Source organism: Scyliorhinus canicula, chromosome 3 (genome assembly GCF_902713615.1).
Source record: "Scyliorhinus canicula chromosome 3, sScyCan1.1, whole genome shotgun sequence".
In the NCBI taxonomy this organism is placed as follows: Eukaryota; Metazoa; Chordata; class Chondrichthyes; order Carcharhiniformes; family Scyliorhinidae; genus Scyliorhinus; species Scyliorhinus canicula.
The window spans coordinates 2,392,435-2,409,598 of NC_052148.1; the positions used below are offsets into that span (position 1 = coordinate 2,392,435).

General features: G+C 44.0%; 1 protein-coding gene and 1 long non-coding RNA gene across 3 annotated transcripts in view; one reads left to right on the forward strand and one right to left on the reverse strand.

The window, feature by feature from the left end:
* The first annotated feature begins 581 nt into the window (after nucleotides 1-581).
* On the forward strand, nucleotides 582-4,780 carry LOC119963787. Its single transcript, XR_005460170.1, has 2 exons — nucleotides 582-1,075; nucleotides 4,077-4,780. It is a non-coding gene; the product is annotated as an uncharacterized LOC119963787 (long non-coding RNA).
* A 2,743-nt stretch (nucleotides 4,781-7,523) lies between these two features.
* The window catches only part of LOC119963786 (disintegrin and metalloproteinase domain-containing protein 12-like), a 467,225-nt gene continuing 457,584 nt past the window's right edge, over nucleotides 7,524-17,164 (reverse strand). For both annotated transcript variants that reach the window (XM_038793073.1, XM_038793071.1), the window contains 2 exons: nucleotides 13,631-13,700; nucleotides 7,524-7,853 (listed from right to left, as the gene is read on the reverse strand). In XM_038793073.1, the coding sequence (XP_038649001.1) occupies nucleotides 13,643-13,700 (58 nt within the window). In that variant the 3' untranslated portion in view covers nucleotides 7,524-7,853; nucleotides 13,631-13,642. The remainder of the gene's footprint in view (nucleotides 7,854-13,630; nucleotides 13,701-17,164) is intronic.

The following is a 17,164-nucleotide window of genomic DNA, read 5'->3' on the forward strand; positions in this document are numbered from 1 at the left end:
GTTGCTCCACTGATGGACTTGCTGAAGAAGCATTGAAAATTTCAGTGGACAGCGGACTTTCAACAGGCATTTGACGGCCTGAAAGCTGTGATAACCAATGCTCCTGTGTTGGAGAATTACAAGGATCTCTGTGATCAGATTGAACTAAAGTATCTGACTATAAAGAGAAATGCCGAAGCGTAGAGAAATGGGCGGATCGTGCAGAGACCTTCTTGTTCAAAGAGACTGTCAATCGAGAAGGATTGGAGTTGGAGGAAGAAGAACAAAAATGGACTTTATTAAGATATCCATATTATTATATGCGTGTTGTTTTTTTTTAAACGAAAAAGTATATTTACTGTGTGCATTTCTTAAAGGATCGTGAAAAGGTGAAAAATGAAACCATCTTGAAGTTGATGGCTTTTTGTTTCTTTGGGGGAGGTTTCATGTGAGAGTACCTTTAAGAAATGGGTGTTTATAAATGGGTGTGTAGATAAATAGCTGTAGTGAGTGTACCTTTAAGAAATGCATGTTTACTACTGTAGTGATGTCAGAGAGTGGGTGGAGCTAGGCTGTGTAAGGTATATTTCTGCAGCTGCTTCTAGCTCTGACTAAGGAGGGCGATGGGGGTGGCGGTTTAGATAACATTTATGTTAGCAACAGTACTGTGAGTGGGCAGCTATGTAACCCGCCCAAGGCCATTGCGCGCGGAACAACCTTTATCAGTGTGTGTAACTTGAGGCTCGGCAGAATGCGCCTTCTCCAGCCATAACTCAGATGGCTGTACGTGTTACAATCCTAAGTAAAAAAACTATCTACTTGATTGAAGCCTTACTGTGTCGACTCACTCATTGAACTGAGATTTAGCCTAACAAATTGGTGACCCCGACGTTGGGGGGGAGTCGAACACAACTCCGTTTAAGATCGCAGAGACAATTAAAAGCCGGCTAAAAAGAAGGTACGGAGTCAAACCTGTTAAATCAAAACTCCAAAATTGAAATTTTAAATTGTGTAATAATTGTCTCAGTGATTGAAAAAGGAGACAAAATTAGAAGACGACCATAGCCGGACGTCAAACGCCTTGGGATTGTGACACGTAAGTGTTAAGTTAAACTTAAAAGTCCTTAAGGTGTAAGATTAATGTTATTACCTTCGACCAAATATTAGTGATAATATTTACTTAAAGTCTTTACTTAAAAAACTGTCAGATCTCAGAAGTAGAGTGAGAAGGAAGTAGAGGGCATGTTATTACCTTCGACCAAATATTAGTGATAATATTTACTTAAAGTCTTTACTTAAAAAACTGTCAGATCTCAGAAGTAGAGTGAGAAGGAAGTAGAGGGCATGTTATTACCTTCGACCAAATATTAGTGATAATATTTACTTAAAGTCTTTACTTAAAAAACTGTCAGATATCAGAAGTAGAGTGAGTCTTTACTTAAAAAACTGTCAGATCTCAGAAGTAGAGTGAGAAGGAAGTAGAGGGCATGTTATTACCTTCAACCAAATATTAGTGATAATATTTACTCAAAGTCTTTACTTAAAAAACTGTCAGATATCAGAAGTAGAGTGAGAAGGAAATAGAATTATTACCTTCGACCAAATATTAGTGATAATATTTACTCAAAGTCTTTACTTAAAAAACTGTCAGATCTCAGAAGTAGAGTGAGAAGGAAGTAGAGTCTTAGAATCGGAAAATTGTTTTGTTGCCTTAGACTGGTTATTAAGAACAGAGATCTGTCACGTGAAGGTCGGGCATTGAAAACAAAACAGTTTTGGATCTATTATCACCGGTTCATAAGAGACTTGAAATATAAATGTCCTTGAAATATAAATGTCCTTGAAATATAAATGTCCGGTAACATTAGCGCGCGAAAAGAGCATAAAAATTTAGAAGAAAAATGGCCACTGGGGGAAAACTAATGCATTAAAATTGGGTATAAAATTGACAGAGAAAGAAATAGTTAAAACAGCCAACGTCTTAAAAAAAAAAGGACGGCACATATGGGAAAATAACCAAGTCATTAGGCTATCCGCCTTGAATCTGTATATTAATCCATGTGAGTTTAAGCTATATTCAGGCCTTTGTGTGAATATTTTCACCCCTAACATTTAGTGTAAGTCTGGAAGGATGTTGCTGAGCTGGACGCCGCTCGAGCCGGTGGACAAGGCGAGTAGTCAAACCTTTGACCGCCTAAAATTAGAATCACTTGGCAAGGCGGACAGACGGTGAGGTAACATCCAATAAATCTAGTATCAAGGCCAAATGAGTAAAAAAGTCAGTTTAAAAAATTTTTTTTTGGTTTTTGAAGAGCAAAATACTCTGGTTAAAAAAAACAATGATCAAAGATGGGTGTGATTTCTGTGGAACAGAGAAAAATGGTGAGATACACAGAAGTAAAGATAAGACAAATAAAGTTCTAAGCACAAATGATATAAATTAAACCTTCATACCATTTGGAAGACAGGCTGGTTTAAAGGAATTGAGCTCTAACTCCTTTAAACAAAGCAATCAAGTGGGTAAAGATAGTAAAGACCTCACAAAACTGACAACAATTACGGCTAACAACTGTCCCGGAATGTCTCAAGGAAAAAAAAAAATCAAATTAAGTGAAGTCCAAAAGATCAGAAAGGGGCTAAAACACTCAATTGGTTTTGTTCAGGAATATCTGAGAATGACTAACCCCTCCACTCCCAGAACGAAAAAATGGGGAGGAAGATCAGTGCAAGGTTACGGTTGGAAACTTAAGAATGGATACATGTCGAGACTAACTTCAGATCATTTCAAGCCGTCCAGATAAATTCAGCAGTAATTCAACTCATTTGAAATAAAAGAAAAATAAACATCCAGTAATGTCTCTTTCCAAAAACCGGTTAAATAACGAGCATTGAAAATTGAAAGAAAGGATGGGTAATGTCTAAGGTCACATAGTAGACGGAGATGGCACCATGCCAAGTTCTCCAACACTTTTGATTCTGTACAAAAATTTAACCATTTCAGCAAGCAGGTCATCTGCACAAAGAAATATACATCTCTAAGAAAAGCTAATGCCTCTAAAATTAATCAGTGGAAATTGACTTAAATGGAATGACACAGATAAAGTTTTCAGTATTTTAATTTTGTTCCGTTTTAGAGAAAGAGAGACAGACAGAGTTACGTAGAGAGAGTTACGTAGAGAGAGAGAGAGAGACTGATAGAGACAGCGAAAGTGAGAGAGAGAGAGAGAGAGAGAGTTTTAGGCATTTAAACATTGTTCTGAACTATTCACTGTCTTTGTATTCAGACTTTGACTTCAGACCTTGACTTTTTACGAGCTGTGATTATTTGAAAGCTTCGGGTTGTCTGCGCATTGTCACTGAAGGGTAATTTTGATACACAGAGAATTTTGGTCAGGATGCGAGATCACGTGTGTAGGAATAGGAAAGTATTGGTTTTGTGGTGTTCAGCGGAGGTTGGGATGGTTGAAGTGCATGTGACAAATATGATCAAGCCGGTGTTTCATTAGTTCAGGGTTAAAACTTCCCTGACACAAAAAATCATCAGTAGGGTGAAACTAAACTGTCCCACAACGCAGATGTTTTAATTATGAGATTGCAGAATGACTTATAAACAACAGATGGGTAAATGAAATATGTCCATGAGTTTCAATAACATATTGTGTTCCCTGAAAAACTTGATAACGGGAATTTGGCAGCACTCCAACTTTTACTCCCAGCCATTTGAGTGAAAAATTTAAAAACAAGTTTCGAGATGCGAATGGCATCATTCCAATTTATGCACCCACTATACCCCCCTTTTTGTCTCTGCAAGACAGTCAACCCTTTCAACAAGCTTTTGTGTGTAATCCAGAAGATGTCTTGACACTCCCATGCTGGTTTGCCTGCGAGTTCTGGCCTTTTAAATTCTGATAAAGTAATGAACAGTCCACACAGCTGAAGATGCATTTTAATTGGAACTTACAAATCTTAAGTTTTGAATTTTCACCCTCTTAACGACCCAGGACCCAAGACCAACCCGGAGTGGGTGCAAACATGGGAAGATAGGGAAATTGAAATGAGTCAATATATCAAAATGCTCGGTAACATGGTCACTTTAGTTTCGCAACAGGTGAACAACGCGGCCGGTGACGGAGAAGAAGGACAGGAGAGTCCGATAAAAGAAGGGGACCTGGTGTGTATCAGAAAACCCGGAAAAATCCCGTGGGCTGAGGGCATTCGCCAACCGGGAGGAACTACCTCCTAGAAGAATACTTAGAAGCTGAAATGTGAAACTGGGGGGGGGGAAGGGAACGAAAGAAAAACGCGCGGGTTATAAGGGGCAAGGCAAAAATTGTATGTAATGTACACCGCCCCTGGGAAGGACTTGAGACTCCGGCGGGTCGAGCCAAGAGGATTGGGGGGTCCTCACCTACCAGAGACCTCAGGACCCAACCAGGCGGTATAGAACGCTTGGCAAAAAGGGTTTTTTATTTTTATTTTTGCGCGCGTTTCAAAACATAGGGGGCGCGGGAAGTAATTGTTGTCCTCATAAGAGGACAAAGGAGGGATTGTAAGGTATATTTCTGCAGCTGCTTCTAGCTCTGACTAAGGAGGGCGATGGGGGTGGCGGTTTAGATAACATTTAGGTTAGCAACAGTACTGTGAGTGGGCAGCTATGTAACCCGCCCAAGGCCATTGCGCGCGGAACAACCTTTATCAGTGTGTGTAACTTGAGGCTCGGCAGAATGCGCCTTCTCCAGCCATAACTCAGATGGCTGTACGTGTTACAATCCTAAGTAAAAAAACTATCTACTTGATTGAAGCCTTACTGTGTCGACTCACTCATTGAACTGAGATTTAGCCTAACAGCTGTCAGCTTTTTACTTTTATTTTAGGCTGTTTGCTGCAGGGTGTGTTTTAGTTTAGTTTTCAATGTTGGAGCTGATGCTAGACCAAGCAGGTGTACTGTTGATCTCTCTGCCATGAAAAGACTATCTCCTGATCATTTGGTGAATTCAGAATTCTAAATGTTTTCAGTAGTGACTTTAACCTGATGTGCTTCTGTTAAAGGTTTTGTTTTTTAAGTCGCATGGATGTTGAAAGGAAAGCTTAAAGGATTACTTAGTGTTGTAGTCTTTGGGGGTTGTATTTGAATTAAAGGTTGCTAAGATGTTCACTGTATGTTTTAAAAAGGTTAACTTGAGTTCAGAGAATAAACATTGTTTTGTTTAAAAAATACTTTTCCATTTCTGCTGTACCGCACCTGTAGAGTGGGCCGTGTGTTCCCCATACCACAATCCAGTAAAAGTTGTCGGTCACCACCGTCACAGATTTCATCAGCAAATGTGTGGACGACTGCGTGCCAAAGAAAGCAGTACGTATGTTCCCCAACCGGAAACCATGGCTCAATCGCGAGATTGACTCCCTACTGAAGGACAGATCTGAGGCGTTCAAGGCAGACGACCCTGTCCTATACAAGAAATCCAGGTACGACCTCCGCAAAGCCATCCGAGATGCCGAGAGAAAATATCAAACTAAGCTAGAGTCACAGACAGACTCTCGGCGGTTGTGGCAAGGACTAAACAACATCACGGGTTACAAAGCGAAGCCTAGCAGTATCTCTGGCAGCAGCGCACCCCTCCCCGATGAACTTAATGCATTCTATGCTCGGTTTGAGCAGGTAACCAACAATCCGCTATCGAGTGCCCCAGCAACCCATAATTCACCCATACCCACCATCACAGTTTCCGAAGTCAGATCGGCCTTCCTGAAAGTGAACCCACGGAAGGCGATGGGCCCGGACGGGATCCCTGGTCGTGCACTCAGAGCCTGCGCATACCAGCTGGCAGAGGTATTCACAGACATCTTTAACCTATCCCTACTCCACTCCGAGGTCCCCACCTGCTTCAAGAAGACCACCATCACACCGGTACCAAAGAAGAACCAGGCAACGTGCCTCAATGACTACCGCCCGGTGGCCCTGACGTCAGTTGTGATGAAGTGCTTCGAGAGGCTGATCATGAAGTGCATCACCTCCATACTCCCGGAACGCCTTGACCCACTTCAATTCGCATACCATCGCAACCGGTCCACATCAGACGCCATTTCCCTGGCCCTACACTCATCCCTAGAGCATCTCGAAAACAAGGACTCCTACATCAGACTCCTATTTATTGACTACAGCTCCACCTTCAACACCATAATCCCAGCCAAGCTCATATCAAAGCTCCAAAACCTAGGACTTGGCTCTCCACTCTGCAACTGGATCCTTGACTTTCTGACCAACAGACCACAGTCAGTAAGAATGAACACCAACACCTCCTCCATAATAGTCCTCAATACCGGTGCCCCGCAAGGCTGCGTACTTAGCCCCCTACTCTACTCCCTGTACACACACGACTGCATGGCAAAACTTGGTTCCAACTCCATCTACAAGTTTGCTGACGATACAACCATAGTGGGCCGGATCTCGAATAACGACGAGTCCGAATACAGGAGGGAGATAGAGAACCTAGTGGAGTGGTGTAACGACAACAATCTCTCCCTCAATGCCAGCAAAACTAAAGGGCTGGTCATTGACTTCAGGAAGCAAAGTACTGTACACACCCCTGTCAGCATCAACGGAGCCGAGGTAGAGATGGTGAGCAGTTTCAAATTCCTAGGGGTGCACATCACCAAAAATCTATCCTGGTCCACTCATGTCGACGCTATCACCAAGAAAGCACAACAGCGCCTATACTTCCTCAGGAAACTAAGGAAATTCGGCATGTCCACATTAACCCTTACTAACTTTTACAGATGCACTATAGAAAGCATCCTATCGGGCTGCATCACAGCCTGGTATGGCAACTGCTCGGCCCAGGACCGCAAGGAACTTCAGAGAGTCGTGAATACCGCCCAGTCCATCACACGAACCTGCCTCCCATCCATTGATTCCATCTACACCTCCCGCTGCCGGGGGAAAGCGGGCAGCATAATCAAGGATCCCTCCCACCCGGCTTACTCACTTTTCCAACTTCTTCCATCGGGCAGGAGATTCAGAAGTCTGAGAACACGCACGTACAGACTCAAAAACAGCTTCTTCCCCACTATCACCAGACTCCTAAATGACCCTCTTATGGACTGACCTCATTAACACTACACCCTGTATGCTTCATCCGATGCCAATGCTTATGTAGTTACATTGTATATATTGTGTTGCCCTATTATGTATTCTCATGTATTTTCTTGAATTCTGTTTAATTCCCTTTTCTTCCCATGTACTGAATGATCTGTTGAGCTGCTTGCAGAAAAATACTTTTCACTGTACCTCGGTACACGTGACAATAAACAAATCCAATCCAATCCAAGGTGAACTCCATGATACAATTTGGGGTTCTCTAATCCCTGGCCCATTACAGTTGATGTACCATTTGTCAATGTTCTCTGTCGATTATTCTTTTGTCTACTATGTACTATGTACGTACTGTGTACGGTACCTTGGCTGCAGAAAAATACGTTTCACTGTCACATGCAACAATAAATATCAATCAAATATCAATCAATCAATCAATCCTGCTTTTATTTTCTATGTTTTAATGTCAAACAGCACGATGTTGATAAACAAATAACTACATTACAAAAATAATCAGGCATTTCACAACATGAAGTGAAATAAATATTCTGCATATAGCACCCAAATCGTTTGTCTTTGTTAACCTCACTGAATGATTATTTCAGTGAGAGATTAGACTCTTCATTCTGATTAAACAGTATTTCGCTCATTGAAATCTCTCTGATCGGCACCTTTCCCAGTCGAGGGTTTGAACACGGAACTGAGATGTGATTACAAAGGGTACATTTGGTAATTTTGGACAATTGATAAGATGTTGGAGTTCTTTGCCAGATGTCAGAATCTGTGGGGAGAAGGAAAAGTGTTAATAAATGTTGAAGGATTTACTTATTTTTTAATAACTTTAGAGTACCCAATTATTTTATTTATTTTTCCAATTAAGGGGAATTTTGCATGGCCAATCCACCTAACCTGCACATCTTTGGGTTGTGGGGGTGAGACCCACACAGACACGGGGAGAATGTGCAAACTCCACACGGACAGTGACCCAGAGCTGGGATTCGAACCCGGGTCCTCAGCGCCATACTCCCAGTGCTAACCACTGTGCCACCGTGCTGCCCTTACCACACATATTTAATATTATAGAAGAGACTAGATTCCCTATCATGCAGAAGGAGGCCATTCAGCCCATTGACTCTATTCCGCTATTCAATCATGGCTGATATTTTTCTCATCCCCATTCTCCTGCCTTCTCCATATAACCCCTGATCCTTATTATTAATCAAGAGCCTATCTATCACTGTCTCAAAGACACTCAGTGATTTGGCCTCCAAAGCCTTCTGCAGATTCACCACCCTCTGGCTGAAGAAATTTCTCCTCATCTCTGTTTTAAAGGATCGTCCCTTCAGTCTGAGGCTGTGCCCTCGAGTTCTAGTTTTTCCTACAAGTGGAACCATCCTTTCCACGTCCACTCTATCCAGGTCTCTCAGTATTCTGTAAGTTCCAGTGAGATCCCCCTCTCATCCTTCTAAACTCCATCGAGTACAGACCCGGAGCCCTCTATCGCTCCTCAAATGACAAATCTTATATTCCGGGGATCATTCTTATGAACCTCCTCTGGACCCTCATAGGAAATATAATGAAATGTTTAGTAAAGGAGGGAATAGAACATCAAGAAATGAGAACTATAATAATGAATATCAAACATAAGAACATAAGAACTAGGATCAGGAGTCGGCCATCTGGCCCCTCGAGCCTGCTCCGCCATTCAATGAGATCATGGCTGATCTTTTGTGGACTCAGCTCCACTTTCCGGCCCGAACACCATAACCCTTAATCCCTTTATTCTTCAAAACACTATCTATCTTTCCTTAAAAACATTTAATGAAGGAGCCTCAACTGCTTCACTGGGCAAGGAATTCCATAGATTCACAACCCTTTGGGTGAAGAAGTTCCTCCTAAACTCAGTCCTAAATCTACTTCCCCTTATTTTGAGGCTATGTCCCCTAGTTCTGCTTTCACCCGCCAGTGGAAACAACCTGCCCACATCTATCCTATCTATTCCCTTCATAATTTTAAATGTTTCTATAAGATCCCCCCTCATCCTTCTAAATTCCAACGAGTACAGTCCCAGTCGACTCAACCTCTCCTCGTTATCCAACCCCTTCAGCTCTGGGATTAACCTAGTGAATCTCCTCTGCACACCCTCCAGTGCCAGTACGTCCTTTCTCAAGTAAGGAGACCAAAACTGAACACAATACTCCAGGTGTGGCCTCACTAACACCGTATACAATTGCAACATAACCTCCCTAGTCTTAAACTCCATCCCTCTAGCAATGAAGGACAAAATTCCATTTGCCTTCTTAATCACCTGTTGCACCTGTAAACCAACTTTCTGTGACTCATGCACTAGCACACCCAAGTCTCTCTGCACAGCGGCATGCTTTAATATTTTATTGTTTAAATAATAATCCCGTTTGCTGTTATTCCTATCAAAATGGATAACCTCACACTTGTCAACATTGTATTCCATCTGCCAGACCCTAACCCATTCACTTAACCTATCCAAATCCCTCTGCAGACTTCCAGTATTCTCTGCACTTTTCGCTTTACCACTCATCTTAGTGTCATCTGCAAACTTGGACACATTGCCCTTGGTCCCCAACTCAAAATCATCTATGTAGATTGTGAACAATTGTGGGCCCAACACGGATCCCTGAGGGACACCACTATCTACTGATCACCAACCAGAGAAGCACCCATTAATCCCCACTCTTTGCTTTCTATTAATTAACCAATCCTCTATCCATGTTACTACTTTACCCTTAATGCCATGCATCTTTATCTTATGCAGCAGCCTTTTGTGTGGCACTTTGTCAAAAGCTTTCTGGAAATCCAGATATACCACATCGATTGGCTCCCCGTTATCCACTGCACTGGTAATGTCCTCAAAAAATTCCACTAAATTAGTTAGGCACGACCTGCCCTTTACGAACCCATGCTGCGTCTGCCCAATAGGACAATTTCTATCCAGATGCCTCGCTATTTCTTCCTTGATGATAGATTCCAGCATCTTCCCTACTACCGACGTTAAGCTCACTGGCCTATAATTTCCTGCTCTCTGCCTCCCTCCTTTTTTAAACAGTGGTGTCACGTTTGCTAATTTCCAATCCACCGGGACCACCCCAGAGTCTAGTGAATTTTGGTAAATCATCACTAGTGCATCTGCAATTTCCCTAGCCATCTCTTTTAGCACTCTGGGATGCATTCCATCAGGGCCAGGAGACTTGTCTAGCTTTAGCCCCATTACCTTGCCCATCACTACCTCCTTAGTGATAACAATCCTCTCAAGGTCATCACCTGTCATAACCTAATTTCTATCAGTCACTGGCATGTTATTTGTGTCTTCCACTGTGAAGACCGACCCAAAAAACCTGTTCAGTTCCTCAGCCATTTCCTCATCTCCCATTATTAAAATTCCCTTCTCATCCTCTAAAGGACCAATATTTACCTTAGCCACTCTTTTTGCTTTATATATTTGTAAAAACTTTTGCGGTCTTCTTTTATATTCTGAGCAAGTTTACTCTCATACTCTATCTTACTCTTCTTTATAGCTTTTTTAGTAGCTTTCTGTTGCCGCTTAAATATTTCCCAGTCCTCTAGTCTCCCACCAATCATTGCCACTTTGTATGCTTTTTCCTTCAATTTGATACTCTCCCTTATTTCCATAGATATCCACGGTCGATTTTCCCTCTTTCTACCGTCCTTCCTTTTTGTTGGTATGAACCTTTGCTGAGCACTGTGAAAAATCGCTTGGAAGGTTCTCCACTGTTCCTCAACTGTTCCACCATAAAGTCTTTGCTCCCAGTCTACCTTAGTTAGTTCTTCTCTCACCCCATTGTAATCTCCTTTGTTTAAACACAAAACACTAGTATTTGATTTTACCTTCTCACCCTCCATCTGTATTTTAAATTCCACCATATTGTGATCGCTCCTTCCGAGAGGATCCCTAACTATGAGATCCTGAATCCATCCTGTCTCATTATACAGGACAAGATCTAGGACCGCTTGTTCCCTCGTAGGTTCCATTACATACTGTTCTAGGAAACTATCGCGGATACATTCTATAAACTCCTCCTCAAGGTTGCCTTGACCGACCTGGTTAAACCAATCGACATGTAGATTAAAATCCCCCATGATAACTGCTGTACCATTTCTACATGCATCAGTTATCTCTTTGTTTATTGCCTGCCCCACCATAACGTTACTATTTGGTGGCCGATAGACTACTCCTATCAGTGACTTAAACATGGATTTTAAATGAGAAAATCTTGCATGACCAACAATATTGATTTTTTTGAGGATGTAACAGGGAAGATAGACTATAGTAATGTGGTAAATGTAATACATGTAGAATTACAAGATGCTCCAGAATAATTAGTGAATAAGATCAGAAAATGTGGAGTCAGGGGACAAGTGTCAGAAAACGTTGTTCGTTGGCTTCAAGGCAGAAAGCAAAGGATATCAGTAAGTGGACTTTGTCAAATGACAGGTGAAACTGGTTTCCACAAGGCTTAGTGTTGGGACCCCTACTATTTACTGTTTACTTCAGCAATTTGGACTTTGGAATAAAAAAAAAATTCTAAATTTGCAGATGATGCCAAGTTTGGATGTGGTGGTAAAGTGAATATCGAGGAGGACAGAATGGCCAAATCTTATCAAATGAAGTTCAACACAGATAAATGTGAGGTGGTATATTTTGGGTAACAAAGAGACAGCACTTATTGCCTGAAAGGTGTAAGTCTAGCTGGGGGTCGGAGTATAAATAAACCAATCAGCAAGTGTTATACCACAGGGTTTGAAGGCTGTAGCTATCAAACCCAGCCCCTCAGCTAAACCTGAATTCAACCTTGGTTCGAGCTCACATACAATTCTGATCATCAGATTATGGAACAGATGTCGGGCCACGGAGAGGTTGCAGTGAAGATTTACAAGGATGATAGCAGAACTGCCTGTACATTTCAGAAAGCATTGACTGGCTGACTCTCTTTTGTTTAAAAAAGAGGCCTGAGGCGTGACCGAATAGTGGAAAAGCAAGAGTTCCGACACTGACCCCTTCATCCAACCCAAAAAACAATTCCAAAACACAGCCCCTTCCTCCCTGTCACTCAGCCAGTTTCACATTCAGGTTGTCACTTTCCCTTTTATTCCACAAGCTATAACGTTGTCACCAATTTGTGTTGTGTGATTGGATTAAGTGTCTGTTGGGGATTTGTGTGCACCACATCACTCCAGCACTAAGCAGGATTCCTTCAACATCACCTTCCAACCTCTCCCACCCAGAAGGACAAGGGCAGCAGACACATGGCAACACTGCCACCTGCAGGTTCGCCTCCAAACTACACTACATCTTAACTTGGACCCACATCACTGTTCCTTCAAAATGCTGGAACTCCTTTCCAACCTGCACTTTGTGTGTTCAAGAAGGCTAGACTGCTATTGATCAGCTGGTAAATCGGGCAGAGCAGATGGAATTTAATCCTGATAACTGTGAGGTGATGCATTGTGGGAGGTTGAATAAAGGTGAGATATCCAGAAGGAACGGTAGGTCCGAGGGGAGCATTGAGGAACAAAGTGACCTTGATGTACAAATCCATGTATCCCTCAACATGGCATCACAGGTGGGAGAAAGCACAGGGAATGCTTACCTTCATTATCCGGGACATAGGATATAGGAGCAGGGAGGCCGTGGTACAACTTTATAAAACATTGGTTAGGCCACAGATGGGATAGTGTGAGCAGTTCTGGTCGCCACACGATCGGAAGGATGTGATTGCACTGGAGCGGATGGACAGGAGATTCATCAGGGTGTTGCCTGGGATGGAAACTTTCAGCAATGTGGAGAGACTGGATAGACTGGATTTGTTTCTCCTGGAGTAGACGAGACTGAGGGAGATCCAATAGAAGTGTACAAAATTCTGAGAGGCACAGATAGGGTAGATCAGAAGAATATTTTGCCCACGGCAGAGGCACAGGTTTAAGGTGAAGAGGAAGTGGTTGAGAGGGGACCAAGGAAACATTCTTTCACCCAGAGGGTGGTACAAATCTGGAACGGGTTGAGAGGGTGGTGCAGGAGGCACTCTCACAACATTTAAGAAGCATCTGGACGAGCACTTAAATCGCTAAAGCATAGCAGGCAATGGAGCAAGTGCTGGAAAATAGGGTTAATATAAATTGCCATTTGAGGGTTGGCATCAACTTGATGGGCTGAAGGGCCTGTTTCTGTGTTTTATGACTCGATTGCTCTAAGGCAGCTCGCCATCACACTCGTAAGTGAAACCCACATCCCATTAATGAATAGAAATATTCCAACAGCATTGATATCATCAACTGTCTCTGTTAATCAGTTTGTTTGAATTGACCCAGCATGCTGTATCAGATAGCACCTTGAAATTTCTATCATTGAGATTTTGCGCTCCAGAATAAAGCTTAACTCTTTAAACACCCTCTGTAGCACCCCCTGGTCAACCGGCAACACTTTAACCTCTGACCAGCTGGCTTCAGCCAAATCTTTGACCTTTGTAACAATGATTGTGGATTAGAAACAGTTCAGTTACTTACCTGCTCCGAAGGTCAGTCTGTGCTGTTTGGGAGTGGACTCTGCACGCTGGTGGAAGCATCAATATCTGATCTAAATGGAGAATAAATCACTCTGAGCTTGGTGCAGGACTCTGTTCTCTATTGCTATATTGTATTGCTTTTTCTCCCCGGCCCTTTTCAAACTGTGATAACCTGCATGGGACAATGCAGCAGGGTGATTAATTTCCCTGGGCTCCCCAGCTAACCACGGGGTTGGTAACCATGTCGTATGTAAGATCGGCCAGTTGGGAACTGACCGACACAGAGAGAGGACCTGCTGAAAGAAATAATAATAATAATAAAAGATGTTGTAAGGAAACAAAATCCAAATGGTGGATGGTCAGAAAATGCAAAGGTGTTGAATGAGGTTACACCACGCTCGTGTGTTGTACAAACTGCATCTGGACTGATGTTTTGGAGGAATCGATGAGCTTTGCTAATAGTCAAGAATCCAGTGCATGTTCCAGAACCAGCTATAACACAACCAGACACCATGGGTGGAATTCTGCCATCGGGAGACTAAGTCCTAATGCTGGAGGCCGCTCCCTGCCCCCTGTTCTCCCACCCCCGGGGGGGGGGCTAGGAGCAGCGCCGCGACATTTACGCACGCCGGGCCTTGGCACCGTGTAAAAGAGGCGGCATGTAAATTACGTGGCCGGCACCGCGTAAATGACGTCACCCGTGCATGCGCAGTTTGGCCAGTGCCAACCCACGCATGCGTGGTTGCCATCCTCCCCGCGGGCGCCCGCAAGAAATGTCGGATGGATCTTGCGGGGCAGCTGAGGAAAGAAGGTCCTCCTTCAGAGAGGCCGGCCTGCCAATCGGTGGGTACCGATCGCGGGCCAGACCCCTTTTGAGGCCCCCCCCCCCCCCCCCCCCCCCCCCCCCCCGGTGCTGGATCCCCCCCCCAGCGTTCCTGCGCTGTTATCGCCGGCAGCGACCAGGTGTGGACGGCGCCGGCGGGAACTTGTCGTGTTGGGCAGGCTGCTCGGTCCATCCGGGCCGGTGAATCGCCGCTCGCCCATTGCAAACGGCGAGCGGCGATTCTCTGAGCGGCCAGCCATGAATCTCGCCGCGCCGGTTTATGGGGGGGTGGGAGAATCGCATGCGGGTGCCAGGGCAGCGTGGCGGGACTCACTCGGCGCCCCAGCGATTCTCCCACCCGGCATGGGGGGAGAGAATTCCGCCCCATGTTTTGCAATATAGACTTTCTAACAGCTTTGTTGTCAAGTAAAACTAATGAACAGACAAAGGATAATTCTAATGACACCGAGTGTATTAAAAAGGTCCAAATGGACAAGTACGCAACGTGGGGCAGCACTGTAGCACAGTGGATAGCAATGTGTCTTCACAGCTCCAAGGACCCAGGTTCGATTCCCCACTGTGTCATTGTCTGTGCGGAGTCTGCACATTCTCCCCGTGACTGCGTGGATTTCCTCCGGGTGCTCCAGTTTCCTCCACAGTCCAAAGACATGCAGGTTAGGTGGATTGGCCATGAAAAATTGTCCAAAACAGGTCAGGAGGGTTTATTGGGTTACGGGGATGGGGTGGAAATGATGGCTTAAGTGGGTCGGTGCAGACTCAATGGGCCGAATGGCCTCCTTCTACCCTCCATACCAGGCAGCATCCTGGTAAATCTCTTCTGCACCCTCTCTAAAGCCTCCACATCCTTCTGGTAGTGTGACGACCAGAATTGAACACTATACTCCAAGTGTGGCCTAACTAAGGTTCTATACAGCTGCAACATGATTTGCCAATTCTTATACTCAATGCCCCGGCCAATGAAGGCAAGCATGCCGTATACGTTCTTGACTATCTTCTCTACCTGTGTTACCCCTTTCAGTGACTTGTGGACCTGTACGCCTAGATCTCTCTGACTTTCAATACTCTTGAGGGTTCTACCATTCACTGTATATTCCCTACCTGCATTAGACCTTCCAAAATGCATTACCTCACATTTGTCCGCATTAACCTCCATCTGCCATCTCTCCGCCCAAGTCTCCAAACGATCTAAATCCTGCTGTATCCTCTGACAGTCCTCATCGCTATCCGCAATTCCACCAACCTTTGTGTCGTCTGCAAACTTACTAATCAGACCTGTTACATTTTCCTCCAAATCAGCAAAGGTCCCAGCACTGATCCCTGTGGAACACCACTAGTCACAGCCCTCCAATTAGAAAAGCACCCTTCCATTGCTACTCTCTGCCTTCTATGACCCAGCCAGTTCTGTATCCACTTTGCCAGCTCACCCTGATCCTGTGTGACTTCACCTTTTGTACCAATCTGCCACAAGGGACCTTGCCAATGGCCTTACTGAAGTCCATATAGACAACATCCACTCCCTACCTGCATCAATCATCTTTGTGACCTCTTTGAAAAACTCTATCAAGTTAGTGAGATAAGACCTCCCCTTCACAAAACCATGCTGCCTCTCGCTAATACGTCCATTTGCTTCCAAATGGGAGTAGATCCTGTATCGAAGAATTCTCTCCAGTAATTGCCCTACCACTGACGTAAGATTCACCGGCCTGTAGTTCCCTGGATTATCCTTGCTACCCTTCTTAAACAAAGGAACAACATTGGCTATTCTCCAGTCCTCCGGGACATCACCTGAAGACAGTGAGGATCCAAAGATTTCTGTCAAGATCTCAGCAATTTCCTCTCTAGCCTCCTTCAGTATTCTGGGGTAGATCCCATCAGGCCCTGGGGACTTATCCACCTTAATATTTTTCAATACGCCCAACACCTCGTCTTTTTGGATCTCAATGTGAACCAGGCTATCTACACACCCTTCTCCAGACTCAACATCCACCAATTCCTTCTCTTTGGTGAATACTGATGCAAAGTATTCATGTCGTACCTCGCCCATTTCCTCTGGCTCTACAGATAGATTCCCTTGCCTATCCTCTGTGGGCCAACCCTTTCCCTGGCTACCTTCTTGCTTTTTATGTACGTGTAAAAAGCCTTGGGATTTTCCTTAACCCTATTTGCCAATTACTTTTTGTGACCCCGTCTGGCCCTCCTGAAATGAAATGAAAATTGCGTATTGTCACAAGTAAGCTTCAGATGAAGTTACTGTGAAAAGTCCCTTGTTGCCACATTCCGGCGCCTGTTCGGGGAGGCTCTTACAGGAATTGAACCGTGTTGCTGGTCTGCCTTGGTCTGCTTTCCAAGCCAGCGATTTAACCCTGTGCTAAACAGCCCCTCCTGACTCCTTGTTTAAGTTCCTTCCCACTTTCCTTATATTCCACACAGGCTCCGTCTGTTCCCAGCTTTCTAGCCCTTACAAATGCCTCCTTTTTCTTTTTGACGAGGCCTACAATATCTCTCGTTATCCAAGGTTCCTGAAATTTGCCGTATTTATCCTTCTTCCTCACAGGAACATGCCGATCCTGAATTCCTTTCAACTGACACTTGAAAGCCTCCCACATGTCAGATGTTGATTTACCCTCAAACATCCGCCTCCAATCTAGGTTCTTCAGTTCCCACCTAATAATACTGAGGCTGTTTAGCACA